The following is a 20,187-nucleotide window of genomic DNA, read 5'->3' on the forward strand; positions in this document are numbered from 1 at the left end:
GTCTCTTTATCCAAGACAGCACTGTCAGACTCTGGGATTTCTAGTTTTTTGTTGTTTTAACAGCTCAGATGAATGTCCCTACACCTTCGTTTCCCCTACTTGCCTGACTACTTGCTCAGGATGAATACCTAGAAATGGAATTCGTGGGTCAAAGGTTGTGAATGTCATTGGCTTCCAGAAAGATAGCAACAATTTAGACTGTTACCCCAGGGAGGTAGAAGACCCTTTTGTGGTGGTGGATTTGTCGCCGTGAGTGTCCAACTCAACCCCGTTTGCCGGATGAGCTTGTTGTGGTCTAGAGGGAAAGAGGGGACAGCATTTGTTTAGAGACTTTCAGAAAAGCAGGACAGAGCCAGCCTGGGAACCCCGGAAGTGTACTCCTTCCCCAACCGCTCATGTCCTGTAGAGGGCGCCAGTGTGCCTGCCCGCTCTCTGGGTGGGGTGGTCCCGCCGCCCCGCTGATGGGCATGTGCAGCCGTCAGTGTGGAGATGCCCGCCTGCTTGGCTCCCGAGGCGGGTTTAGCTGTGGGATGCCCGTTGCTGCAAAGCACCATCTGGCACAGAGTTCACTGTTTTTTCTTAATTAAGGTGAGCTTGGTTTGTGAACACTTCCTTGATGATCTAACAGTCATTACTGTGTAGATTTTATACTGGCCCCCAAATCACATTTTCAAAATTTAAAATTAAATTACAATTAAATGTCAGCAGCAGGAGGTGTGGCTGGAGCAAGCTGGAATGTAGGGGGCTGGGGAAGAGAATGGTGCTGGGCCCCAGCCCTTATCCCTCCCCCTGCCTCCTTCACCCACAACGGCTGCTCATGCTGGTCTCCTCACAGCACTGCACGCATGTCCTGCTCCTCTAGGCGGCAGGCCTTTCCGTATTCTGGCCCCTCACTCAGTCTGGAATGCCCCTCCTGGTCCTCACTGGCCCAGCTTAACTGTCGTTCGGGCTCAGCTCAGTCCCCACAAAGGGGCACCGCGCAGCAGGGGCACCCCTCCTCTGTGTTCTCCCAGTTCCCCTGCCTCCCCTACAGCACACCAACATCATCTGCTTTTCCGTGGTGCTCTGTCTTCTCTGCCCCATTCTGATCTTGCTGCTGTGGGGAGAGATCCAGGAGAAGCCTGGCGTTGGCGCAGAGCAGACATGGGTATTGTGCAGTTACTGGGAGGAGAGCTGCAGATGCCACATAGCTCCTGGCTTGGGTGGAGGGGCGGATGGTGGTGCCATGCCCTGAGAAGCAGGAAAAACATGGAGTCTTTCCCGCAGAGTTGGGAGCCCTCCTGGGGGCTTGTCTAACCCTCAGCCTGTCTTTTGCAGCTTCGAAACGGAGCTCCCCTCACCAGACTCCCAAGTGACAAGCTGAAAGCAGTCATCCCCCCATTCCTACCCCCTTCCAGTTTTGAGCTGTGGAGCTCTGATCGGTCCCGGACGCGTCACAACGGGAAGGCAGACCCCATGAAGACTGTGCTGCCCCAGAGAGCCAGCAGGGGCCACCCTGTGGGCGGCGGGGGCACAGACACTGTAAGTTGTCTTCTGACACACTTCTACACATCACTCACTGCTCACTGAAATCATGGTTTGTTCCAGGCAGAGGGACCCTCAAACTGACGAATCCAGAGGGGTTGTAACTTTTCTTTTGAATGGATGATATCCTTTTGTCTAATGAAGCTCTATAGAGCAACTCAATATGGAAAATAGATTAAAATGTTGAGGTAGCAGGGAACATCTGTCCCCTCACTGGAACCCTAGATCTCCAAGGAGCACAGTTTGAAGACCTGATCTATCTAATCCAACCTTCCTTTTAGTAGATGAGGAAACTGGGACCCAGGGAGTGAGAGTAATAGCTGAAGATCACCAGCCAAGTGTGAGTGAACCATGATCAAGAGCAAACACTCAGCGGCAACTGTGTGTGCTACTGGTGCTTTCTTGTGCCCAAGATTGTAACTTCTTTTGACTGTAGTGATTTCTAACTTGGTGGCTCCTGATCTGTTTCTGAAATTGACAGTCCCGTCAATGTGGAAGACACCTGTGTGTAGCCTGTATCTAGACGGTAGGTGCAGCAAATGGGCAAGACGAAGGGATTCAGGACTGACCCTGTCGCCATGTTCTGGGTGATTGGAGAAACTTGTGGCCTCTATTTCTATAAGATGGGGCTGACCCCAGCACTCACTGCTGCCTCCTAGGGCTATGGTAGTATCAGATCACCAGCAGGAGACCAAGAGCCTGGCACCTGGAGATGCTCTCAGAACAGGCAGGACAGGTTTGCGTTTAGTCCACTATTCTCGATCAGGTAGGAACATGGGGGAGTTGTAGAACCCATCCCTGAGACCTCGTCTATGGCTGTGTTTCCTTGAGAATTTAACCCTAGAGGGACAGAACATCAACTTGACTTGCTTCATTCACTCAGTGAACATTCACTGAATCCCACTGCCATGTAGCCCAGTCAGCCCCATTGTGCCCTAGAAGAGGCGGTGGTCTGGGTGTCAAAGACACAGGCACAGAACATGAGGCAGGGAGCAGTGTTAGGAGTGTGGGAGCGCCAGAGAGGTGACCGTGTGTGGTAGGACACTTGGGAGGCCTCCAGGAAGAGGCGACAGCTGAGCTGGGGTTTGCAGGCTGTGGAAGAGTTTTCTCCCCAGTGGAGTGCAGGCAGCAGCATCCCAGGTAGAGGGAGAGAGAACACGAGCTATGGCCTTTGCAAGTGTATTGTGTTTCGCTTACTCAGCAGAAGGGCCTCATTCTGGGCCCTGGGGATCTTGTCACTGTCCCTCCCTTAGGAGTGCCCACAGTGGGGGGCCAGGGCCCTCGGATCTGTCACTGTCTCTCCCTTAGGAGTGCCCATAGTAGAGGACCAACAAGAGGACCTTCGTTTTGGTGTTCTGTGGCTGCTGTAACAAGTCACCACAAACTGCATGGCTTAAAACAACAGAAATGTATTCTCTCACAGTCCTGGAGGCAGAAAGTCTGAAATCAAGGTGTCAGCAGGGCCCTGCTCCCTTCGGAAGCTCCAGGGAGATCCGTTCTTTCCTCTGACAGCTTCTCTTGACTCTAGGCTTCGCTTGGCTTGTGGCTGCGTCACTCCAGTCTCGGCCTCCATGGTCGCATTGCTTCCTCATTTGTCAAAATTCCCTCTGCCTTTTCTCTTATAAAGATACATGTGATTGCATTTAGAGCCCACCTGGATAATCCAGGATAAGCTCCTCCTCTCAAAATCCTTGACTTGGGCACATCTTAGGTAAGCACATATAAGCTCATCCTCATTCTCATGCCTCATAAGGTAACAGTCAAAAGTTCTGGGAATTAGGACACTGTGTATCTTTTTGGGGGCCGCAATTCAGCCCACTGCAACCTTTAGTCATATCTACTGAGTGCCTTCTTTGTGCCAAGGCCAGAACTGGGTACCAGGCATACAGCAGAGAACCAAGTCCCCATGGAGCTGGCAGTCCACTGGGGCATCAGACGCACAGGCAACCGCAGTAAATGTACACTCACAAGACGTGGTAAGAGTTACATTGTAAGCGAAGAGGGTGCTGGAAGGGAGCACAGCCATGTGTCGAGGAGCCTGCCTTACACAGGAGCCCACCCTAGACCAGAGCCCATATTACACCGCTTAGGCAGTGAAGGCCTTCGAGACCTGAGACGCAAGGACCGGGAGGAGCCACTGTGAGAGGAGTGGGGTAAGGATGGGGAGGAGCCTCCGGGTCCGTGTAGAACAGGCTGCCTGGGCAAAGGCCCCAAGGCACAAAAAAGATCAGCAGGAAACCCAAAGGAGGTTGGTGTGCCTGGAGCAGAGCAAGCGAAGCAGAGGGTGGAGTGAGGTCAGGGTGGAGAGGACATGACCAGGAGCATTGGCACTAGAGACAGTGGGGCCAGGAAAGGCACCATGAAGGATGTGGGGAGGAGAAGACCCATTCCGGCTGAGGGACCAACAGGGGCAGCATCACGGAAGCAGTCTTGGAGTTGGGGAGCTTGTCACTGCACCAGGCGTTGCTGAGGGGGCTAGATTTTGTCCTGGATGTGCTGAGGCCTCCATGGGTTGTCAGTGAATAACATGGTCAGGTTTTTTCCTGGAAGGCCCTGGAGTTGAATGAGACTGAAAGCAAAGTGGCCCACGGGAAATGACATGGCGTGGGTTCACTGAGCTAATGGGCGAGTTGTCAGCACATAGAAGCTCCATCCTCAGGGACTCCCCAGCTGGGCCCCAGCAGGGCCATGATGGGCACGGCGAGCTTTGGTGGGGTGTGCACCAGCTGAGCACAGGAACCCCCACACTGTGATCCTGCACGGCTGGAGGGAGGAGCAGCCTCCCTAAGTGCTGCACCTGCCTTATTCTTGCAGACACCAGTCAGGCCTGTTAAATTTCCAAGCCTCTCCAGAAGCCCAGCCTCTCCTGCCAATTCTGGAAACTTCAACCATTCGCCTCATTCATCGGGCGGCTCCAGTGGGGTAGGAGGTGTGAGCCGGCACGGTGGGGAGCTGCTTAACCGTTCAGGTGAGTAGCTGGGCAGGGCCACTCAGGGAGGTGGGATGATCCCTTGGGACTGAGGGTGCGTGCTGCCTGGATATTCAGGCTGCAGACAGTCGCAGAAATGACCGCACAAGAGGCACTTTCTCCTTGATGTGGCTAAGAGATTTTTTAGTGAATTCCCAATACAGAGTTTTACACATTTTCTTGGGGATGCAGGCGGATGGAGATAGAGGAAAATAAAGTCCAGAGTGCTTTTTTTTTTTTCTTGTAAAATTTTACAAGAGATTAAGAGAAATGCATGGTGTTTTCATGGTGTTTAAAATCCCTGAAGGTTAGACCTTGGAGAGCTTCTCATTCTGCCCCTTCGTTGAACAGATGAGGAAACCGCAGCTCACAATGGGCACGAGATTTGCTTAGTCACACAGCAAGTTGGTGGCAATTAGGTCTCAAAGCAGAGTGCCCCAAAGTTATTATGGGCTTTCAGCATACTTTCTAGTCTTCCCTAAGGTCATCCAGGATTAACCAAAACCAGCTTTGCAGGAAGGCCATTGTATTAGTCTGTTGTCATGCTGCTAATAAAGACATACCCGAGACTGGGTAATTTATAAAGAAAAAGAGGTTTAATGGACTCACAATTCCACGTGGCTGAGGAGGCCTCACAATCATGGCAGAAGCTGAAAGGTACATCTTACATGGCGTCAGGGCAAGAGAGAGCTTGTGCTCTCATTATAAAACCATCAGATCTCATGAGATTTATTCACTATCATGGGAACAGCATGGGAGAGACCCGCCCCCATGATTCAATTACCTCCATTAGGTCCCTCCCATGACATGTGGGAATTGTGGGAAATACAATTCAAGATGAGATTTGGGTGGGGACACAGCCAAACCATATCAGCCACCCTGCTTCTAGTGGAAAAAGCTTTAAGACCAGATGAGAAAAGAGACTAAAACAAAGTATAATCTCACCCACTATAGATCATCATTATAATTTTCATATATATATATATATATATATATATATATATATGCCAAGCCCTTTGAATGAATTACCTCCTTCAGTGCCCCAGCAGCCAATGAAGTTACCACCTCTGTTTTACAGATGAGGGATTGGGGCTAAGGACAAGTTAAATAACTTGTCTGGGGTCACATAGCTATTAGTTGGCAGAGCCAGGATCCAAACCCAGGCACTTTGACTTCAGAGCCTGTTCTTGGAACCACGTGCCTTTCTAAACTATAAACTGCTCTGTAACTTGCTTTTTTCTTTTTCCCCACATTGCTAGATTGTGAGCACCTTTTTATGTTGATACATATATATCTACAGCACCTTGTTTAATAATCAAACAGTATTCCATTTGTATGAGGCATCACAGTTCATTTAACCAATTCCCTGTGTTGAACACTGAGGCTGTTCCTAGATTTTTGCTTTTTGTAGCTAATATTTCCCTACGTAATACCTTCATGCCTCCATATTCACCTGTATGTTCAGTGATTTCTATTATTTAAATTTGCTGGAATCAGGGTGGCTGAGTTCATGAGTATGCCTATTTTTGAGGCTTTTGATATGTTTTGCCCTCCAGAATGGCTCTGTTTAAACATGTGAAATATTTACAGCAGGGCCTGGCACATAGTAAATCCTCAATAAATATTAGTCATTAGTGTCCCACATTGAGCACCCCCCAGCCCTGTGTATTATCTCTTTCTTTCTTTCTTTGAGACAGAGTCTCACTCTGTTGCCAGGCTGGAGTGCAGTGGTGCGATCTTTGCTCACTGCAGCCTCCACCTCCTGGGTTCAAGCGATTCTCCTCCCTCAGCCTCCCAAGTAGCTGGGATTACAGGTGTCACCACACCCGGCTAACTTTTTGTATTTTTAGTAGAGATGGGGTTTCACCATGTTGGCCAGGCTGGTCTCGATCTCTTGACCTTGTGATCCTCCTGCCTCGGCCTCCCAAAGTGCTGAGATTACAGGCGTGAGCCACTGCACCCAGCCCCTTTCTTTTATAATAGTTCAAGGTTACCGGTAGATTTGCAGAAGCAGTGTGAGGGAGAATGGCAGTCAGGGTCCAGTCAGGAAGCAGATCACTCTGAGCATTATGGGATTGGGAATTGATTGACTCAGTTGTGGGAGTAGGTGGCCACATAAAGGGAGAGTCAAAGGGTGAGGGACCAATCACTCAGTAGCCCTCCTGAAGCCTTGGTGCAGCCAGACAAGATGGTCTGTGCAGCTGCTGGCTGGCACTGCAGAGGGGCTGCTGTGGGCGTCGGGTGCAAGGTGTTGCATCTGTGCCTGGTGGGGGCTGGCACAAGCTGGCCGTGGCACAGGGAAAGCAAGGATGGACTGGGTTTTGCCTGTGCTGCTGCTTCCCACCTCTTACCATCACGCCTTCGCAGCACAGGGCCTGCTGCCTAAACATCCACCTCCCGGTTCTCCTGCAGAGTTCTCCTGTGCTCAGTCCTGTTCTGGAGCCACGTGGGGAAGGAAGTCTGGGAGACTCGCTCCAACCCAGTCATCACACGACAGTCCACCACCCTTGTGTTGGAGTAAGCCCTCTGTGCCCATGGTGTTCACTCATTTTGTGTTTCCTCAGGTGGCAGCATAGACAATGTCTTGTCCCAAATCGCTGCCCAGAGGAAAAAAGCAGCCGGATTATCGGAACAGAAACCCAGCCATCGGTCAAGCCCTGTGGGGCCAGCACCAGGGTCCAGCCCGTCTGAGCTTCCAGCCTCCCCTGCAGGTGGCAGCGTTCCCGTTGGCAAGGTGCTTGTTCTGTGTGGCCTCCTTCTGTTACAGATTCTGTCCTAACATGGCCCACTTGCCGGGGAGCATGGGCAGTGCCTTAGTCATGGGACAGGACTAGAGACAGGCCCCTTCCAGCCAGCCACTCCTGGTCTTCATGAGAAGGGCTGAATCGGTCCTCTGCACCAGGCGTTTACCTCCCCTCACATCTCCAGGTTTGAGGGGCACTGGGCTGCTGCACGGTGGCAGGGTACACAGCCACTTCCTGCAGTCCCACAGGTCACCCAGCCTCACACTGCACACATTTGTTCATTGATGAGGATGAATAGTTTAAGAGCATGAGTTGAGGAGCAACCTGCCTGCGTTCAGCTCTCAGCCCGACACCTCAGCATTTAGAGCAGGGCCTGGCACAGGGTAAGCCCATGTCTGTGTTGGCTGTTCCTGTTGACAGCGTTGTTAGTGGTCTTTGTTGTCCTTCAACGTTATTCATCCACTGTGTACATCCTGGGAGCATCTGCTCTGTGCCTGGCACAGCTAACAGTGAGGATCCAACTGTGAACTGGGAAATTTAACGACCGCTCTGAGGACACAGGCAGTCACAGCTCAGTGTGATAGGGGTTGTTGTGAAGCAGGAAGGATGCTGTAGGGGCACAGGTGGGGGGCCCTACCCAAGTTTGAGGGCATCAGGGCCATCTGGATGGGGATCTGAAGGATGAGAATGGAGCCAGGTGAAAGGGGTGTGGGTGGGCCAGGGGTGTTGGTGCGACTCTTCTGCGGTGAGGGAACAACTTGTGTAGCACTCCAGAGGTGACAGCATGGCCTAAGGGAGGAGTTGAAGGAAGGACATGAGCAGGACAGAGCTGGGACTTGTCTCCCTGCTTCTGGGCACTGTGCTTCCACTAATGCAGCCAGAGAACAGTCACCACATTGTTAGCATCTACAGATAATGCAGTAGGCAAGAAAACCTAGATGCCTTCCTGGAATGAGAAGTTTTTTAGTGTCTTCAGACTCTGCCTCTGCCTCCTGAACCTCTTTGCCTTGGTTGATTTCTGGGTGAGCCTCCAGAGTGCAGGTTCCTAGTCGTGAGTGTGAACTGGCTCCTCTACCAAGTGGCTCCCCAGTAGTGCAGCATAACCCTTTCCTCCTCTGAGGGGACTCTATGTCCAGGCATAGCCCCACTCTTCATAGTTCTTAGATGTCATAAGCTTCCTTCAGTGAGAAAAGTCCGAACACAGAAAGCCTCCCTCATCCATGGACTTTTGCCCACCAAAGAAGCACCTTCAGAGATTTATGCTCCCTGGATGTACATGTACTGTATGAGAAATAGTCATTTTCTGCCCAGCCACTGTTGGTTACATAAGTCTTTTTGTTGTTCAAGATCCCTTGAACCTATAGGACCTATATAATTAGATTCCTTTTGCAGTGTAGCTCCAAAAAGATTCTTTCTCCCTACACATTCGCTTATTTTCCATTTTTTTATCTTCAAAATAATTTGTGTAATAGGTTCTATATGATTAAGTTCCTTTTATAATTCAGCTGTGGGGAAAAAAGTCTCTACTGATACTTTGATATATTTTATTTTATCAGATAGTAAGAATTTTTATAATTATTGTATTTCTTTCTTTGCCTTTGCTACTAGGAAACTCAGCTACTCATGAAGTCTACTGTTTTGAGGCTTTGATATAGTGTTTCTTGTCTAAAATTTTGTTTCTATTCCGATGGTCTTATTGGAGGTGTTATATATTAGCTTCCTTTAATTTTCATTAGAAATAAGCAGGCATTTCCAAGTTATAAATTATATTAACTATTCTCTATTAAGTATTAACTATTATTTTGATGTATTGATCATACATTATATATAAGTATATTATGATGAAAGGAGATTGTATCAAAAGATGCATTCAGGAAGCAGTAAACTGGGGAAACCATCCATTTCAATGATCACCTAACATTTGTAACATAATGTTAATAGTATGTTATGATCTTGAGGAGTTGTCTAAAAATTCAGGTTTCTGTGCTCCACCCCAGCATACCTGAATGAGACTCTCAGGGGAGGATCTGGGGAATGTTCCTCCTGCCAGAGCATCTGTTGCAGCCAGCCCAGTCCAGGGCTCATAGAGACCACAGCCTTAAAGGACACAGAAACGGGCTTTCTATCCCAGCAGCAAAATAGAGACATGAAGTGCTTTTTCAAAGATAACCTTAGTAAAAATTAGAAATTAGTATTCAAAATATGAGCCTCCTGAATCTGGTTTTTGTACTTTGCTTAAAATAACTCGCCGTAATGGTGGAATATCTACAAGGCATGGCATCTAGCAGGGCCATGAATCAGTGTGATATGAGCTCCAAGAGACACAGCATAGGTGGCGTTAGAGTGTGCGCCAATACTTCCCAGATCTCTGGAGGCCAAAAGGCCTGCTAGATATATCAGCTTTCTATTCCTACCTTAAAACTCAGTCATTTCAAACAAAAACATTACTTAGCTGCTTGTGTGTCTGTGGGCCAGTGGTTTAATCTGGACTTACGTGGGCAGTTCTCTGGCTGGTGGCTGAGGTGGCCAGGACAACTGAGCCACATGTATCTACAGCAAGCTTGGACATGTTCTCATGGCAGTGGCTGAAGGCATGGGTTGAAAACCAATCAGGTTGTTTAAGCAAGTTAGTATGCCTATGGCAGGAGAGCACACAGAACTACATGCAGAGGGAGTGGTAGAGATGATGTCATTAACACAATCAGCCTACCACTCAAGGGGTATTGAGAACAATTCAGATATTTCACAGAATCCCAAATAATCTTATATTTACCCACCCCTTCCCCAGTATGTTGCCCATATGGTCCAGAGTTTCATGTTTCTTTGCTTTTGGCTGGGATAGATCTGTGAGGATATACTAATTATCTCCTGCTTAATCAGAAATTCTATTTGAGATTGTCTGCCTTCATGGAAAGTGCAGAGAGAAGAATTTATTAGTAGTATAGCCAGCTTTTTGGCAGTCTTTCAAAACCTCAGGGAGGGTCTTCTTTTTCTACTCAGGCATATAATCAGCTAGAAGGAGCATTAAAGCCTTAGTAGGAAAAAAGATATATCCATTTATGCTTAGAAATCTTAGTCTATACTCTACTATATAATATGTCCAATTTTTAGCAAAATTTACAAGACATACAAAAAGACAAGAAAAACCACACTCCTTAGAAATGAAACAATCATGATAATCAGATATGACAAAGGTGTTAGAATATTTGACAGGGAATTTTAAATAACTATAATTAATATGTTAAAGGCCCTAATAGAAGGTATAAACAACATGCAAGATCATATGGGTAACTATGGGTAACTATTTTAGTAGAGAGATGGAAACTATAAGAAAGAACCCAATGGAAATGTTAGAAATAAAAAAAACAGTTGAGAAATACCTTTGACAGACACCTCAGTAGACTTGAGGCAGCCAGGGAAAGAGTCAGTGAACTTGAAGTTAGGTCAGTAGAGTTTACCCCAACTGAAACACAAAAGAAGAAACACATACAAAACATCAGTACTCAGGAGTCATGGCATGATATCAAATGCCACAGCATAGAGATAATTGGAATCCCTAAAGGAAGAGAGAGAGGTGGGGCAGAAGGAATATGTAAAGAAATAATGCTTAAAAAATGAAAAGAAATAATAGTTGAGAATTTTCTCAAATTAATGACAGATGCCAAACCACAGATCCAGGAAGTTCACAGAACACTAAATAGGGTAAACACCAAAAAGAATATACCCCTCCATATTATGTTTAAACTACTGAAAACAAGCCAAAGAGAAAATCTTGAAGGCAGCCTTTTCTTGAAGGAAATTACGTACAGAGAAACAAAAATAGGAATTACAGCAGACTTTTTGTCAGAAATCATGCAAATCAAAGACAGTGTTGTGACATCTTTAAAGTACTGAAAGAAAAAACTGTCACGTTGGCTCATAAAATGAATTGGGAAGTATTATCTCCTCTTCTAGTTTTCTAGAAGATACGGTGTAGAATTCTTATTACCTTTTCCTTAGATGTTTGATAAAATTTGCCAGGGAAACCATTTGGGCCTGCCATTTTCTCTTTTGGAAGGTTTTAACTTACAGAATGAATTTCATTAATAGATATAGGACTATTCAGGTATTCTACTTCTACTTGGGTGAGTTTTTGTACTTTGTATCTTTCAAGGAATTATTCCCTTTTATCTAAGTTGTTGAATTTATGGATATAGAGTCATTAATAGTATGTATCTATTACTATTTTATTACATAAGATCAGTAGGAATGTCTCCTTTTTCATTCCTCATATTGGTAATTTGTGACTTCTCTCTTTTTTTCTTAGTCAGTTTGGCTAGAAGTTTATCAGTTTTATTGATGTTTTCAAAGAACCAACTTTGGTTTTATTGATTTTCTCTATTTTTCTGTTTTCAATTTCATTGATTTCTGCTCTTATCTATAATTTCTTTCCCTCTACTTCCTTTGGGTTTTATCTTCTTTCTCCAGTTCCTTATGGTGGAAGCTTAGATTACAGTTTAGAGATCTTTCTTTTTTTCTAATACAGATATTTAATGCTATAAATTTACCTCTATGTGATGCTTTTTCTACATCCCACAAATTTTGATATATTTTAATTTTAATTCCATTCAAAATATTTTCCCCTTCTCTTGAGATTTTCTCTTTGGCCCATTGATTATTTAGAAATGTATTGCTTATTTTTCAATTATTTGTTAGTTTTCCAGAAATCTTTCTGTTGTTGGGGATTTCAGTTTAATTTGATTATAGTTCTGTTTCTAGTTCTATCCCTTTAAATGTTTTGAGGTCTATTTTGTGCCCTAGAATGTGATCTATTTTGGTGAATTTCTCATAGGCAATTGGAAAGAAAGTGCATTCTGTTGTTATGGTTGGGGGAGAGGAGTTCTATAAATGTCCATAAATGTATAATTAAGTCTAGTGGGTTGTTCATGTCTTCTATATTCTTACTGATTTTCTCTCTACTTGTTCTATTAATTACTGAGAGAGGAGTTTTAAAGTGTCCAACTATAACTGCAGTTTGGTCTATTTCTCCTTTCAGTTCTGTTGGTTTTTGCCTCACAAGCTGTGTATACATTTAGGATTGCATGTCTTGGTGAATTGACCCCTATATTATTATAGAAAATCCCTAAGATTTTCTTTTCTCCCAAGATTGGGAACAAGGATGCATTTTTATGACTAACATGAAAAGAAAAATGACAGACCAATAGCCCTCATGAATATAAATATAAAAATCCTTCACAAAATATGAACAAATCTAATCCCATGATTAAATAAAAAGTATAATACCTTCTGACCAAGTGGGGTTCATCCCAGGAAGGCAAATCTGGTTCACCATTATAAAATCAATCATTAGCCTTCACCATATGAACAGACTAAAGAAGAATATGCAGAAAAAGCACTTAACAAAATTTAAAATCCATTCATCATTAAACTCTCAACAAACTAGGAACTGAGGGAAACTTCCTGAATCTGACATAAAATACATATAGCCAGGATTATACTTGATGGTTAAGGATTGTTTTCCCCCTAAGACTGGGAACAAGGATGTTGTCTCTTACCTCCAACTGTCAACTTTGTACCAAATACTATGGCTGATACAATAAGGCAAGAAAAATAAAAGGCATACAGATGGGAAAGGAAGAAACAAAACTATCTCTGTTCTTAGATGACATGACTGTCCACATAGAAAACTCCAAAGAATCTACACAAAAGCTCTTAGGATGAATAAGTGAGTCCAGCAAAGTCTCAGGATACAATACAGGTCAATATTCAGAAGTCAGCTGTATTTCTGTACAGTAGTAATAAACATTTAGCATTAGGACATTTAGAATTTTTTTAATTTGAAATTTTAAAAATATTTATAATACATTTAACATGTATGAAATTGAAGTTATGTGAAAATTTATTATATGGAATATAATATAATACTTAGGTATAAATCTAATAAAATATGTGTAGAATCAATAGGTCGAAAACTACAAAACACTGATAAAGAAGCTTAAATAAATGAAGAGATGGAAGGCTTGCGATCATGAAGATACCAATTCTGTGCAATTTGATCTACAGATTAAATGTAATCCCAGTCAAAATCCCAGCAAGCTCTTTTTGTAGAGATCTAGAAACTGATTATAAATTTTATATTGAGGTACAAAAAATTATAATAGTCATATGAGAAAGAATAAAGTTGGCAGGCTCACACTGCCTAATTTCAAGACTTACCATAAAGCTCCAGTGTGGTATTAGCAAAAGGGCAGACAAATAGATCAGTGGAACAAAAGAGAGAGCCCAAAAATAGACCCGCACAAGACAAGCCAACAAAATTCTTTTTTTAAAGGTACAAAGGCAATTCAGTAGAGAAAGGGTAGTCTTTTCAACGAAGAGTGCTGGAACAATTGGATGTTCATATTGCAAGAAAAGGAACCTCCACATATATCTCACAGTGCCAAAAGCATGATACATAAAAGAAAAAATTGGCAAATTTGGACTTAATCAGAACTCAAATATTTTGCCTTGCAAAAGATACCATTAAGAAAATGAAAAGTCATGCCACAGACTAGGAGAGAATATTTTCAAATCATAGATCTGGAAAAAGTTTTTTATCCAGGAACCAGGTGCAGTGGCTCATATCTGTGGCCCAACTACTCGGGAGGCTGAGGTGGGAATATTGCTTAAGCCCAAGAGTTCAAGGCTGCAGTGAGCTATGATGTTGCCACTGCATTCCAGCCTGGGCTACAGAGTGAGACCCTATCTCTATAAAGAAACAAGTCTTTTTTTCCAGACTAAATAAAGAACCCTCAATTCAACAATAAAACATAAATGTAAAAATGGGCAAAATATTTGAACAGATACTTCATCAAAGAAAATATAAAATGTCAAATAAGCATATGAAAAGATGTTTAACCATCATTAGTTACTAGGATAATGCAAATTAAAACCATAATTAAGATAGAGCTATATACCTATTAGACTGGCTAAGATTTAAAAAGGTACAGTTGCTGGTGACAAATGTGGAGCTACTGGAACTCCCATTCATTGCTAATAGGAATGCAGAATGGTACAGCCACCTTGAAAAAGATAGGCAGTTTCTTATAAAACTAAACATTCACTTATGATATGACCCAGCTAACTGACTGCTAGGTGGATTTTTTAAAAATTTCTCTTCACGCAAAAATCTGTGAACCTTTATATTAGTTTTAAAAAATAATCACCCCAAACTGGAAACATCCCAAATGTTCTTCAACAGGTGAATAGATAACTAATTTTAGTACATTCATGCAATAGAACACAACACAGCATCAAAAAGGGACATACTATTGATACATGCGATTGTTTGAATGAATCCTAAAGGCATTATGCTGAGTGAAAGAAGACAGACCCAAAAATCTGCAAATTGTGTGACTCCATTTATATGGCATTCTGGAAACAGCAACACTGTGGGGATATGTGATAACTGTGAAATGTGTATTTGGTCTTCATCCAGTTTCCTGTCATACAATTCCTAAATCCTTAGAATCTCCAAAGTGATGTCATTTTGTGTGCTAATGAATTGACTGATGGCTGGCAGCCCCTAAGTAGCTTCAGGATGGCAACCAGTCACAGGAAAGACCAGGACAGGATTAGAGGGTTGAGCCTTTCACTCTACCCCATAACCTCTGGGGAGAGGGAGAGGGTTTGAAGGTTTAGTTGATAATCAGTGGCCAATGATTTAATTAATTGTGCCGCCATAATGAGGCTTTCATGAAAACCTGAAAAGGACTGGGTTCAGAGAGCCAAACAGCTGAACACCTGGAGACTCCTGGAGGATAGTATGCCCAGGAAGAGCGTGGGAGCTCCTTGCCCCTTCCTCCATGCCTTGACCTATGCATGGTAATATCTTTAAATTTTTATTTTTCTTCATTGACACATAATAATTGTACATATTTAGGGGGTACATAGTGATGTTTAGATACATATATAGTGATCAGATCTGGGTAATTATATATCCATCATCTCAGACATTTATTATTTCTTTGTGTTGGGAACATTCAATATCCTCCTAGCTTTTTGAAACTATATATTATTGTTAACTGTAGTCATCCTACAGTGGTATAGAGCACTAGAACTTATTCCTCCTGTCTAGCTATAGTTTTGTATCCTTTTAACAAATCTCTTCCTGTCCCTCCCTTCCCACCCTCTAGTATCCTCTGTTCTACTTTTTACTTACATTGATCGTCTTTTTAAGCTTCTACATATGAGTTAGAGTATGCGGTGTTTCACTTTCCATTCTTGGCTTATTTCACTTAACATAATGTCCTCCAGTTCCATCCATGTTGCTTTGAATGACAGGATTTCATCCTTTTTATGGCTGAATAATAATCCATATAAACCCGTAAATGTAAGTAAGTGTTTCCCTGAATTCTGTGAGCCACTAGCCAATTAATCAAACCCAAGGAGGAAGTTGTGGGAACTCTGATTTATAGCTGGTCAAAAGCACAGGTAAAACAATCTGGGGCTTGCAGTTGGCATCTGAAGTGGGGGCAGTCTCCTGGGACTGAGCCCTCAACCTGTGGGATTTGATGCTGTGTTTGGATAGACCATGTCAGACTTGAATTGGAGGATACTCAGCTGGTGTCCACTGCAGAACTGATTGCTTGATTGGTGTGTAGGGGAAGAAAGCTCCATACCCTTGTTCACAGACACATTCTGTGTTGATTGTTGTGGGGTAAGAATAGAGGAAAAATAGTTTATTTTTCCTCTCTAGTCACAGGATGGAATATAGGGCGGCTGTTTTTATGGCTTCAGATTAGGAGGAGGGATTAGCTAGAAAAGGACCGCTTAAGGACATTCAGAGGATGATGGAACTCTTCTGTATGGTACCCTCTTGGTGGATACGTAACACTATGTGTTTGTCAGATCCCATGGAATTGTATACAACGGAGCTATTTTTTACTGTATGCAAATTTAAAAAAACAAAATCAACCGGGAACCAAAGATAGAATGCAAACTATGACGAAAGATCTAAGTGTATTCAAATGAATGACCTAACCACATTGTAGGAGGTAGAGGAGAAAATCGTATGTTGAGTGGATATTAGGCTAAAGACAAAAAGTACTGTATACAAGTACTGTACTTTAGTTGATATTTTTTTTATTACCAGGATATGGGCTAACAATTCTGTTATCCTTACCAGGATATGGGCTAACAATTCTGTTATCCTTACCAGGATATGGGCTAAAAAATTTGTTTGCATACATGTACACTTAACATATATACCAGGATTGAATAAATAAGTAGCAAAGTTTTTACTGTCAGAGACAGAATCAAAGGAAAAATGCTAGAACAAACGCTGTGGATGTTGGATTGAAGTCAGGGGTATCGGTATGAATCAGTATGAGTGCATGCTTTTAAATACACAGAGAGTTGCACACACACAGAGTTAGTAGATATAAAAGTAGACATGGCTATGTGTGTATACATCGGTTAGTGTATATATGTCTTTGCTCTGTCCACCTTGAGGACCTAGAAGCAGTGACATCCCAGTACCAGTGAGCAACCTGGTGCCCAGATTTTGGTTTCTAAATATCATTCTCTAATAAAAGGGACCTTGGAAAGCTTTGGAGAAGTGTTTATTCTAGTACTGGGTCAGCAGAAATATAAGACGAGCTTAAAGTATTTTGTGGTGTCAGAAAGTAGGTAAATACATTTAAAAAGAAAGAGAAAAAAAAAGGAAGATGGCACATGTCAAAAGGATACAGGAGCCAACCCGAAAGATCTCACAATGGCCAAAGCTGTAATGGTGAACTACAAAATAACAGTAATATTGGATTATGGCCCAGAGCATAAAAAATATCTATGAGCCCATACCGATAGGAATAAATGATTGAAAAATAAATAGGAGAGAAAGAACAACTCTTCCTTAGAGAAGTATTACAGATAATAAATGTGGAAGGAATGAGGGCAATAGAAAATCACCATGGGAACACCACTGTAACACTTGCCTCAGTGAGACTCACCAATGAATGCAAAATTAATGGGCAGAACCTTAATAAATATTTACCCAAAAAACTTCTCCCAAATAATTTTTTATTTTTTATTTTTATTTATTTATTTATTTATTTTGAGACAGAGTCTCGCTTTGTCACCCAGGCTGGAGTGCCGTGGTGCGATCTCGGCTCACTGCAACCTCCACCTCCCAGGTTCAAGTGATTCTCCTGCCTCAGCCTCCCAAGTAGCTAGGACTACAGGCACCCACTTGGCTAATTTTTGCATTTTTTAGTAGTGATGGGGTTTCACCATATTGGCTAAGCTGGTCTTGAACTCCTGACCTTGTGATCCACCTGCCTCAGCCTCCCAAAGTGCTGGGATTACAGGTGTGAGCCACCGTGCCCGGCTCAAATAATATTAAAAAGAAAAATAGTGACTTTATAATGGAGAAACCCGGCAGACATCCCCTCATGTAAGTGATGAAGGTTACCATCACCAGTAATCAGATACTGTGTCCTCTCTGCATAACGATGCACTGAATGGGCATATCACCTCATTGCCCCCTGCATTCACAAGCACATCTAATTATGGGAAAACATAAGATAATCCCAAAATGATGTGCATTCTTCAAAATACCTGACCAAGACTTCCAAAGTGTCAGGGTCATGAAAGACAAGGAAAGACAGCGCTGTCACAGGTCAGAGGAGCCTACGGAGATACAGCACAGCTCCATGCAGCATGGGTTCCTGGATCAGATCTTGGACCAGCATAAGGACATAAGTGGAACAGCCAGGGAAACAGAGTGAAGTCTGTAGTTTAGTTAATAGTGTTGTGTCAATGTCAGCTTGTTAGTTTTGATCATTATACTGTGACGATGTAAATGTTAATATCAGGAAGCTGTGTGAGGGGTATATGGGAACTCTGTTCTATCTGTGCAGCTCTTCTACATGTCTAGAATTATTTTAATGTAAAAAGCCTTTGTTTTAAAGCCAACCAATGAGAAAAAGGGAAGAATACGTGTTCTTTGGTGAAAAGCTTGGAAGTGACTGGTGTAGATGAAGGAGCATCAAGAGCAGAAAGAGACTTTGTGCCTCCGTAAGCCAGACTTTCATTTTACAGCTGGTTAACTGAGGCCCAGAGAGCTCGGGGGACTTGGCCAAAGCCACAATGCAAGTAGCTGGAGGGCAGGACTGGGACGGGTGGGGCGGGGGTGGGGGGTTCCTGACTTATAATATGCAGCTGTTTGATCTTACCCTATCTCTGCTCCAGGGTTGCATTTTCCTCTAATTGTTCTGATAATGCTGTTTCTGCTTTGCATGTTTTTAAAAGTAGATTTCATAGCCTTGGTTAAACATCGTGTTGAATCAAATACCACCCATGTTCCCTGTTGTGGGTGTCTTGTTTTCATCATTTCTACCCTACAGGCAATGGCTTATGTATTTGTCTTACTCTGTTCAGCAGAAATTGGAGACCAGCAAAAGGCCTCCGTCGGGAACTTCCACTACCTCCAAGAGCACCTCTCCAACCCTCACGCCCTCCCCCTCACCCAAAGGGCACACTGCAGAGTCCTCAGTGTCTTCCTCGTCATCCCATCGGCAGTCCAAGAGCAGTGGGGGCTCCAGCAGTGGCACCATCACAGATGAGGGTGAGTCCCCTGAAGGCCTGAAACCCCACCTATTCCTCTCACCATGGTGACCTGGCAGCAAGGAACTGCAAGGTGACCTTAATTGCTATAACCATCGTAGATCAGGTTTTAAGAAAATTTACAACACACATGTCCCTCCTCTTCTCTGATTCTACCTTGTTTTTTTGTCTTCACTGTGCTAAAGGTATGGTAAGCTCCCTTAAAGAGTTTTTGAGTATAGGTGATTTTTGTTTACATGCACAAACATACACCCATGGAAATGCTTCTCCAACACGAACTTACTTTCCCTAGATCCTGTACCCGTCAGGATTCTTTCAGTTGCAAGTGAGAGAAACTCCACTCACACTGGTTCAAGGAAAAAAAATGAAACCTGACATTTCATTGGCTCATATGATGGGAGTGTCTAGGGTGTGCTTCAACCATGCCTGAATCCAAGTGCTTTGGGAGTGTTTCCAGGAGTGTTTCCAGGTCTCAGGTAGGCTCTCTCCAAGTGGTGGCAAGCAGCTTCAGGCATACTTTTTTCTTCCTACTAATTTTTCAACTCCAGCAGAAAGAGTGCTACTTTCTCAGTAGGTCCTGGCTGTATTTATAATGACCTGGGTCAATTGCCCACCCTTGGCTATCTCTGTGTCCACAGTGGTGGAATGTGGTGATTGGCCATGCCCCTTCAGTCAGTTGTCTGCTTTGGAGCAGAGTTGGGGTCCAACCTACTGACATTTGTGTACTGGAAGTGGGAGAGAAATAGTTCCTCAAAGGAAAATTTGGAAATACTGTTTCCAGGAGGAGGGGGATGGGTGAGGGCAAGCAAAAGCAGTTGATGTCTTCTGCAGCCAGGAGAGCCTTGGAACCTGCCTTGTGAATTACATCCTCTGCAGCCCCCCATGCGGGAATGATGAGGGAAGATGGAGTGGGTGGTGGGGCAGGAGCAGAGGCTTTGCACTCAGGCCCCAGGAAAGATAAAGGCAGATGAAGAAAGGAATCCCATCCTTTTAAACTGCCCTCTAGAGGCCCCTAGGAGCTGGGAGGGGGGAAGGAGGGAGGGAGCTTTGGTGAGACCTGTGGTCCAGGCAGGTGCAAATCGGGGAGTATAAATCAGCAGGGAGGAAAATCTGATTGTGTATGTGGCCCTCACAAATGCGTTTGCGGGCAGTTCGCTGCAGCTGCTGAGGAGGAGGGTGCTGAGCAGGTTCTGCTGAGCAAGATAACTTGGAATCACTTTCACAGGCTCTAGTCTGTACTAAGTTGATAAATGCATGCTGCCACTGGTATCCTCCTTATTTGGGGGCTGCTTTTATTGTTTTGTGATATCCAGTGTGATCATTTATCAAGGCCTCAGTGATTCAACA

At 43.9% G+C, this 20,187-nt stretch overlaps 1 protein-coding gene across 13 annotated transcripts in view; it reads left to right on the plus strand.

Annotated features, from left to right (window-relative positions):
- Positions 1-20,187, plus strand: part of ANKS6 (ankyrin repeat and sterile alpha motif domain containing 6) — a 64,730-nt gene that overhangs the window by 21,066 nt on the left and 23,477 nt on the right. For 8 of the 13 annotated variants that reach the window (XR_008656566.2, XR_010120005.1, XM_063636170.1 and 5 more), the window contains 4 exons: positions 1,318-1,521; positions 4,339-4,492; positions 7,057-7,226; positions 18,655-18,841. Coding sequence is in view for 11 of the 13 variants with exons in the window: in XM_063636170.1 (XP_063492240.1) it covers positions 1,318-1,521; positions 4,339-4,492; positions 7,057-7,226; positions 18,655-18,841 (715 nt within the window). In the remaining 2 variants the exon portion in view is untranslated. The remainder of the gene's footprint in view (positions 1-1,317; positions 1,522-4,338; positions 4,493-7,056; positions 7,227-18,654; positions 18,842-20,187) is intronic. The other 5 variants (XM_063636171.1, XM_055271694.2, XM_063636173.1 and 2 more) reach the window with 1 other exon arrangement.

The sequence above is a fragment of the Symphalangus syndactylus genome, chromosome 3 (genome assembly GCF_028878055.3).
Source record: "Symphalangus syndactylus isolate Jambi chromosome 3, NHGRI_mSymSyn1-v2.1_pri, whole genome shotgun sequence".
Classification (NCBI taxonomy): Eukaryota; Metazoa; Chordata; class Mammalia; order Primates; family Hylobatidae; genus Symphalangus; species Symphalangus syndactylus.